Below are 10144 nucleotides of genomic sequence, written 5' to 3'. Positions count from 1 at the left end.
GAGGCCAATCAGAGGAATGCTTCCATCTATAACCAACAACAGGTCCCAATTGATAAGGAGTCTTGTAATGAGCCACTTTATCCCATCCAGTGGCAAGAAAAGAGTCACAAAGAGGCTGAAGATGAGGGTATATGGATAAAATGGAAGGGAATCCATCCCAAGCATCAGACCAAAACAAAGCCTAAGAACCTCTTTTACATATCCAGAATAGACCCCTCTTCACCAACATCGCACATGTCTTCAAAGTATGCCAAACCATTGAGCCACGACCTTCAAGAGGAAGTACAGAAACAGAGCAAGGATCAGCACCATGAAAATATTTATGAGTGATAATACGAGCCCAAAGTTGATGCTGTCCAGAGAACCATCGCCAATAAAGTTTAGCAGCCAAAGCTTGTCTACTCAATAGAGTAGAACGAAGACCAAGACCACCTTCCTTTTTAGGCCTACAAACAGTTGCCCAATTAACCAAGCTCCATTTAGTACTACGCAAATTACCACTCCAAAGGAATTGTCGAGAAAGAGCATCAAAATCCTTGAGAAAGTAAATAGGTGCAGCATGAACCATGCTTCTATAAGTAGGAAGAGCTTGGATAACAGCTTGAAGAAGAGTAACCCGGGCAGCAGTAGAAAGCCATCTATGAGTCCAATGATTTACCTTATCTTGAAGCTTGGTAATCAAATTTTTCCAGAAGAGACTTGGCTGCCTAGAAACAGCAATAGGAATGCCAAGATAAGTCAAAGGAAGTGAACCTATCTGAAACCGTAGGATACCAACAATCCTGTGCTGAATAGAATCAGGAGTGTTAAAAAAGTAAATGAAAGATTTGTGCTCATTAACTTTCTGGCCTGAAGTTTCCATATAAACGTCCAAAGCATATCGAAAGGCTTCAGCTTCCTTGATCCTAGCAAGACCGGCAAGAGTAGAATCATCAACAAATTGAAGATGGGAAAGAGAAGGTAAGCCATTACCCCACCGCCAACCTTGAATAGAATTCTGGGACACCTGATGCTTAATGAATCTGCCCAAGCCTTTAGCCATGATGATGAATAGATATGGGGAGAGAGGGTTACCCTGGCGGAGGCCTCTAGAAGCACCAAATAGTTGTGAAGGTTGACCATTAATAAGAATAGAAAAAGAGGCAGAAGTAACGCAACTCATAATCCAACTCACCCAGTCAAAGTTAAATCCAAAAGAAAGAAGAATACTCCTTAGGAAGCTCCATTTAACTCTATCATAGGCCTTAGCCATATCCAGCTTAACAAACATGGCTCTCTCCCTTGAAGTAGCCATAGAGTGAATAGCCTCAGTAGCAATAACCACCCCATCCAAAATTTATCTTCCAGCAACAAAACCACCTTGTTCTTCTGAGATAATAATGGGAAGCCACCTTTTCAGTCTCTCAGCAATCAGTTTAGTAATAACTTTGTAGACCACATTACATAAGGCAATTGGTCTAAAAAACTCCAATTGATTAGCACCCTCTCTCTTAGGAATAAGAGTCAAGAATGTAGAGTTCAAAGCTCGAAGCATCTGCTTGCTAGCATAGGATTCTTTAACCACCTCCAACAAATCATGATTAATGATGTCCCAAAATTCTTGAAAGAATTCAACTGGAAAACCATCAGGACCAGGAGCCTTCCCCTTAGGCATGCCAAAGACCACCGCCTCCAGCTCTTCCAAAGAGATAGGACGCATGAGATAATCATTCATTTCCTGAGTGATAAGGGAAGGAATACAGGACAAAATAATATTTTCTTCATTATCAGCAGGAGGAGAGTCCTCAGAGAAGAGGGTAGAGAAGTACGAAATAGCCTCCTGGAACAAAGCTGGCAAGGAATTCAGTTGGATACCTTGAGAATTAACCAAAGAAGAGATAGTGCTCTGATTCCGGCGAGATATTTTATAACATAGCAGACAAATAAAGATTGATATTTAGCTTAAAGAAGAAAAACTTAACAATATTTTTAAAAAAATCTATATTTATTTATGTAACAGCTTCCTTAAACCAAATGATCCTTAAAAAATATTGAATTTGAACCGGAAAACCATTATAAAAGTAATAATTTACTTATTCACAATATCTTAAATCAATTTCTCTGCATGTTAAAATCAATAAATTGAAGTCGTTATCTTCTAAAGTAGTTAGAGAATTGTAAGAGGCAACAGGGATTTCGATTCTGCAAATTACCAATCAAGAATTTTTTAAAACATGTTGACCTATTTATTGAAGGATTATAATTCCATTTCTTAATCATACTTTTTTTTGGTCATCAACACTTAAAAAATAGAAGACCGGAATTGGGTAAATTTAAATACAACACAAATTTTATATAAATTTTTGAAATATAATTGAGTGCCGGTTCAAGTGAAGGAGCATGTAAGAAAAATAAAATGTAATAAAGTTAGAAATATAAAAGATCTTGTATATACAAGACAAAGGATTTGATTACTTTTCATTTGGCATTATTATTGTACAGAAATTATTAGCAATAAAAAGTATTAATCGCAATATTTTTCAAAAATCTACAATCCCTCTGAAAACAACTGTCGAGTAAAAAATAGATACCATAATTCTTCGAAAGCTTTTTATAACAATTATACAATTATATTTCCCATTTGATAGGAAATAGCTCTAAATATTAACTATTACATTTTGGATTACGCTTATTAATTTCAATCTTCATGAAAGCAATCTATTGCTCCAAATAGTACACAATTCAGACATATCATCAAATGGAATGAAGCCTCGTGATCTGACTCTCAAGGTTTTGTTAAATGAAGCTAATGAGTTAATCACAAAATGAAGAGATCACCATTGACAAAGAGATAGAGTGGCAAACTGACAAACATTGCTTCGCTTTCATCTGATTCTTTCCGTCCATCCCTACCATTTAATATCTATACGGAAGGAGAGGTTTGACAAAATTTATGGAATTGAAATAAATCAAATCTAATATATAGTTTAAATTTTAAATTTTGTGTCATGGAGTTTAACAGTCTATTGATCTATTTTTACACAAATGGTAAAATGTCAATCAAATATTTAAATCTTATTAAAAACTACAAATATCAAAATGGATCCTAACATTTTGTTTCTACTCAAATGAAAATTAAAGCAGAATTTGTACATAAAAGGGAGCAATTACTTTTTCATTAAAATTATTATTGATATAAATAGTAAAAATAAATGACTCTTGATTTATAGTAAAATAATGGGAATGGGAAACCATTCCCATTGCCCTATACTCCCTCCTGCTCTCTGGATATAGCATCGAGCATTGATTCAGTAGGGTTCAGTTCAAATTTCTTCTAAAATTAGCCAGAGCAATAAACAAATAAGCTACCCTATTTCTACAAAAAATGGTGTTACGCTAAACAATTCCACAAATAACATATACATTTGTCTTCATTTATGCTTCTGATTACTTACAGGCTTGGAAGTCCATTCTTTGCACTACCTATAGTTTTAAATAGGCTGTAAGGAAAGGACCTCTTGTGAGAAATCTTGGTACATTTTAATTGTTTAAATTGACAAACTGCAACGAAGGAAACAAGAAATTAATAAATTTGGATGAAAGAAAAATGGATACAAGATTGAAAATCAAATTTTGTCCAACTAGGTAACAAATATAATATAAGGTAGAAAATTGTCAAATTGTATAAGAACTAAATAGGATTTTATGTAACAAAATTGTACAAACACAAAATAACAAATCTGATTCTTATGCATGGTACTAAGTGTTCTTTCAAACATTCTATCTTATAAAAGAGCAGAGAATATGCATCCTCTGGCTTTGCACTAACAATGGTTTAGAGATGACAGTAGATTTCATACAACACATATTAATCACAAAGAATGACCCATGCTTCATGACCTGTGTATGCATCTCATTGTAATGACTTTAATCAACTTATAAAAATATATTTCTTCGACAAATTTTCAAATTAAATATTTTTAATAAATGACAATTTATGATAACAACTAAATGATAACCTTTGAATAGTAAAACATATTATTTTATTGTCTCTTCCAAAAATATCATAATAAAATATATTCAACTATGTTTTTATATTGATTATTTATTCTATTTTTCTCTAATTAAATTTCTTTTAATTGTGGTGAACATTAATTTTTGAAATTTACATTGATAAAGAAATAAATGTAAATTAAAAAATTATAAATAATATAAGATTTGCAATAGATCAATTTAAAATTGATTAAATTTTCTTAATAATTCATAATTAGAAAAAAAGATCAAATAGTAAAAAAATATCAATATATCTAAATTATTTTAAAAAAAAAAACAAAAACATAATATTGAAGAAAAATTCTTCATAAACTAGCATACATCCACCACTCATACAATATATAAAAGTAAAATGTGTTATTCTTGCCTTTCATTGCAGAGACATAATAGTCTGGCAAATTAATTTATCATTGTCTTAACATAGCAAACTTAGACACAAACAAAAATAAAAGAAGTATTTCTAAGATGATTGCGGTAGGATGATCTGCTCTTCTTTGTATGTTTCTGAAATGTCATATAGTTGAACGATTCTGTTGTTTATTGGCTGCACCTTTCTTGAATTGTCCATCTGTAGTGCAACAAACAATTATTTTGATTATTATTTTTAATCAATGAAAGCATTTTATTTAAACTTCTTTACAATTATATTACCAATAAATGATATTTAGTTTTAAAGATTTTTACAAAACGATGATAAAAAGTATTATATAGAAATTACCCCTTTCAATGCTTTCCTCAAAGTATCCACTTGTTCTTGGGTAACAGTCTTCACCTGAGTATATAAAAGAAGTAAGAAGATGAGTAATTTTTTGTTTAGTTATGAAAAACAAATAGCATATATATGAGCGTGATAAGAAAAAATAAAGTACTTGTTTGAGTATGGTCCAAGTAACTCCTTCTGTAAATGGGTAAGTGGTAAGAGATCCAGTGTATCGATAATAAGCTGCATTTCTTTTAACACCAATTATTTTGGGATTTACAACATTCAGATCTGTATTATTTATAGGGAAAATATTGGTAATGTGGTCAATGTCTTCTTCAAGCTGTCAATATCAAATAATATTAACATTGTCAGTATAAGTTGAAAATATAAGTTGACCTTTTTATTTGTGATTTCTTAATCTTGATAATGAATCATATATTGTGAGACACAATTAAATATAGAAACAACAGTGTAAAATCTTATATCATTAATGTACTTTTTTATATTTGTCAATCAAACATATAAAAAATCAATACAAATTTTTGTTTTTAATAGATGCTATTCTAGCCACATAAAGGTCACATTTTTATTTTTTAACAATTAATAGTTCAACTAAATGCATATAAATTGTAGAATAAAAATGTTTGAATATAAAGAATTATAGTTTGTAAGGAAAACATAAATAATTAAATAACCAGTGTGATTCTATCTATCAAGAGGCAAGTCAAGCAGGAGAGATCAATTGATTCTCTTTTTGGAGACCATGATATACATCCCTCAAAGATATATACTAGCATTGAGTGACACATACAATGAATAACTTAATGCACGTGGTATATGTGTCAACAGAGATGTAAGGTGGTGCTATTTTTATAACAAGGATATTTGTGAGAGAAATAGTTCTACTTATTTAATATGTAAGGATCTAGGTCCTTCCTTTAAAAAAATGTATTAGTTATTTTTCAAATGATTTTTTAGTGAAAATATTCTTTCATGCACAAAACTTTGATCATTCCAAAAAACATGGCTTCACATATGACTTGCAATGAAAAATATTGTTTTATGTAAAAAAAAAATTGATCAATTCTATTAAAAAAATCTTGATACTTAATTTATAGATGGTTTACTAAAATGAAATGGTGAATTTAAATCCTTTCAAATGTTAGAAAGACACAGTCAAAAGACAATCAAATAATACTACAGTGAAAAAAAAGTCCATTTGTCTAATTCATATCTTAAATCAAAACAATTCACTCATTAGTAATATAATATATATTTTTGTATGGAACAAAGCTATATGATTACGATGAAAGGACACCAATCTTGTTATAAGATTGCAAAAATACAACTTAGAAATCACAAATCCAACAGAAATTTTACAATTAACTAAACAAAAATTAATTAAAACCAAAATCTCTACAGTGACAATAGAACAATGGAAAGTTAATATTACCGTTGTGAGAAAACAATCAGGAGATCCAAACTGGTAGAGAATACCAATAACTGCAATCTTTGTGTTGTTCTCTGACAAGTGGACCATGTGCAATTCTAAAGGATACCTGGCCATAATATATCACACACAAATTACACTATATAGTATATAGTATACAGCATAAACATTATTCATCAGCATTACTAACTTTAGAGACAATACTAATTAGTTAGTACCGTATGCCATTTATGGTGTGCTCTGCTGGGTGATGCCAATGGCTCTGATTTAATCTGTATTTCACCCCATCTATTTCAATACCACCCGCATCTTCACACCATACCACCTGCATTTGTATTGCATTCAATATAGTTTATGCAACATTTTCTATTGATATAAACCATTAACTCATGGTAAGAAAAGTGAAATGAAAATTATTATAACCTGAATTTCATAGCCTTTATTGACCATGCTTGCTCTTGCACGTGAATAATTCTTCTTCAAATCACCTAGACATTCATTTCTTTCAACATTCCAAGTTTGTATATCGATGGGAGATTGTTGGCAATTAATTCCACCTTCTTCTTCTCCTGTAATTTGCAGCACAAATAACCATTCTTTAGTTTATCTATGATGAAACAACACTAGAAAAAGCAAAAGTGAGGAATGAGTATAAATGTAATTATTACCTTGGACAAATATAAGAAATCCACAGAGGGCTAACATACACATAAATACATATCTCATCACCATCCTACCAAGCTTTGCAAATTCCATGAGATTTGAAGATCTCAAATGGTTTCTTGTGCATTCATATTCCCATGCTCTCTCTATTTATAAAGCCTTTTGTGGGAAGTCTCCTCAACCATACAAGCCTTGCGGTTTAAGTGTAGTAATTGTGGATATTTGTGTTAATATAAATAATTATGCTTTTCATTTCTTTATTTTTAAAATTTACTTCTTAAGTTGTATGGTAACACGAATTATTTGGTCAAGGTATTGTCGTTTTCCAAAATCGATGCTAATATTTGTTTTTCACTCCACTTGTCAAATTGCAAACATTAAAAAACGAAATGATAACATTGTTTGAAATTTTAATTTTGTTGAATATATGTTAAAATATTTCCACATAAACTAACCATTGTTAATGCATGTGAAATTCATCCAATGGACAAGCTTTGCTGTTTACCAAGCAACTGCGCGTCCACAGAAAGATTCCTTTAAACTTTGTAAATTTGGCTTAGTCAAATGACTGGAAATTTACTGTCAATCAAAACGTGGGAAGTGAAATTGTGATAATATTAAGATAAACAATGTTACTTGTGGAGAAGAATATATGCTTTACATGTGAATGGGGAGGATCAAACAAGACACTTATTACTAAATTCTTAAAACAATTGCCTTCTAGTGAAGGATTTGTTATACATTGCCATCAAACTTCCCATCTATCAATAAATATACACATTCTCTATTTGAATGCTTTGATGGATTCGGAAATACACATGCCATATAATTTTTTACAACATATTTGACAAAAATATTGATAAATAATATGGATTTGTGTTTAGGATAATATTAATAATGGTCACAATATTAAGATAACTAGATTATACTAACAATCTCATGGAGGCTTAGGCTATTTTATATGATGTGGGACAATGTTGCTTGTGGGGATGGAGCAAGATTATCTATGAGTCTGGTTTCCAAGTGGTGGTGAACTTGCTTTCCTCATAGGAGCTTGAGGATGTTAGTTGGCAGCTGACCACTATTGTTAATCAGATTATTCTCTTTTGTATCTCTTTTGAGTTCATTAGGTTTACTTATATTCCTCGTGAATGGAACAGAGCTACTGATTGTTTAGCCCAATGGGCTTCTAGTCATGCTCTGAGATGGAATATTATGGATAGGGGGCAACTTCCCTTTGAGATGGTACAAGAATTTGATGAACTTGTTGCTCATGATAGAGCTCCTTGTTGAGCTCTCCTCGCTGTATTTCTTTTTATCTTAATAAAAATTTTACCCCTCTTTTTTGGAACAAGATGTTTTTGTGTTTAAGATAAATATTAAGAATGGTGATAATATTAAGAACGCGAAAAATAATAAATGTTTTATGTTAGAGTATTATAAATAAAATAAAATATATTAAATTAAAGATGATGATTAAGTTTGTATCTAATATTTAATAATTAAAAGATAAATTGTTGGGTGGGATATTTTCTATATAGATTTAATTTAGACTTTTGTAAATTGTAATATGCAAATGTGGAATACATGTTTAGATATTTGATTTTAGGTCAATGATGTTATGCCATATTATTGCAAAGTTTTACTCTTCTAAGAACAATTCAATGTATACTATCTTTTGTAATTAATATATTATTTAATAATAGAAAATAAATTTACTTAAATAAAATAGTATCAATAAAATTTTATTTAATTATATTAAAGGCATTATGGTTAAATAAATGTTAAAAGAAAGGCATGTGAAAAATAGGGATCTTTAGAAAAAAAATCTATAGAAAGAGCTCCCCACTAAAATGTGTTAGGATTAACTACAGCAACAAATAAAAGTTACTACAAATATAATAATAAATCACATATAAGAGAATACAAGACACAAAGATTTAACATGGTTCACCCAATCCCTAGGCTAGGTCCACCAACAACAAGTCCAATATTATTATTATCCAATGATTACAATCTATAATCCCTTATAGCTCAATACTACTGTAAGAAGTTACAATATCACCATACATTATCAAATCCCTAACCCTAAGCCATTATATACAAGTTTTTTCCACTTACTAAATTAGGGCTAGAATAAGTCATCCAATAGAAAATATAATAGCCGATGCCTTTTACAATATAACATCAATTTTTGTTTCGCGGGCAATGCCCTTGAAAACCCCCACGGGGGTGTTGCCCCTTCATCCCACCATGTACTACAATAGGGAGCACACCTGGGGCATTGCCCCTTGATCCCATCTTGAAACACCCCCCCCCCCCCCCCCCAAAACCCCATAGAAATAATCTAGGGGGAAACTACACTAAGTAAACCTTCGAGTCTGGTTAGACTCCACATCACAAAAAAATGAAGTGCAAGAAAAAGCGTTGAAGGTATGCAAAGGTAAGGAAGACTTGGGAGCAAGTGGCAAGGAAGCTAGGCATGAGATAGTGTGAGAGGGAGTGGGCCCCTCTTTCTGCTTTTAAACTTTAAAAATAATAAATTTTTATTAAAAAAGTAAAGAAATCATGCAGTCCTTTAATATATTTTTTTAATGACATTTTGAATTTTTAAAAATATTTTTGTACAATTTTGCATTTATAAAGCAAGAGTTTCTAGAAAAATTAGAGAATTATAAATTAATTAATTTTTAAATATTTTACATAAATAAAGGTACAAAAAATCATTATACGTGTACCTAGGTGGGATTTTTTCAAAAAATGACACAAATTCTAAGACAAAAACCTTGACCTATCAAAAGATTATTTTCTTTTAACTTCTCAAACTTTGACAAAGAGATAGGGTTTTTACACTTTTGGCCATTGTGAACATGATGGTGATGCTACATAGAAGCCAAAGTGAATACATTTTTTATTTGAGGTGGGAGCTCTATGAAAATAATAGGAAATTACTAGATTAGCTTTTGATACCATGGTAATATTAACCCACAAGCAAAGAATCATCTACAAGCATACAATCTATCACAAATAGAATAATAAATCAAGATAATTCACACAACATAAGAATTATGTACTAATTTCACACTACAAAATTGAGTTACAATGAGGTCAAATGATATGTTTTTATAGGAAGAAATAAACTAATAATAGAAAAAAATGTGGAGCTAGATATGCAAATTAGAATCAAACTAGATTGAACTAAACTAAAGCTAACCTAAGTGAACATAAGCTAAGAACACATAGATTGAAAACATGTGTTTAATTGTACATGAGAATATTCTAATACTTTGAGTTAT

General features: G+C 30.9%; 1 protein-coding gene across 1 annotated transcript; it reads right to left on the bottom strand.

The window, feature by feature from the left end:
- Positions 1–4492: 4492 nt before the first annotated feature.
- Positions 4493–6933, bottom strand: LOC149541118 (alpha carbonic anhydrase 7-like). Its single transcript, XM_089802788.1, has 7 exons — positions 6854–6933; positions 6609–6754; positions 6404–6510; positions 6189–6294; positions 4902–5075; positions 4751–4804; positions 4493–4600 (listed from the first exon to the last, which is right to left on the bottom strand). The coding sequence occupies exons 1-7, from the start codon at positions 6915–6917 to the stop codon at positions 4493–4495; spliced, it is 759 nt and encodes a 252-aa protein (XP_089658914.1). The 5' UTR covers positions 6918–6933.
- Between the last annotated feature and the right edge of the window lie 3211 nt (positions 6934–10144).

This window comes from Cupressus sempervirens, chromosome 9, assembly GCF_028749045.1.
Source record: "Cupressus sempervirens isolate cs-2001-9-10 chromosome 9, ASM2874904v1, whole genome shotgun sequence".
Classification (NCBI taxonomy): Eukaryota; Viridiplantae; Streptophyta; class Pinopsida; order Cupressales; family Cupressaceae; genus Cupressus; species Cupressus sempervirens.
Note: the sequence above shows the minus strand (reverse complement) of the source record. Positions and strands in the feature narration are given on the sequence as shown.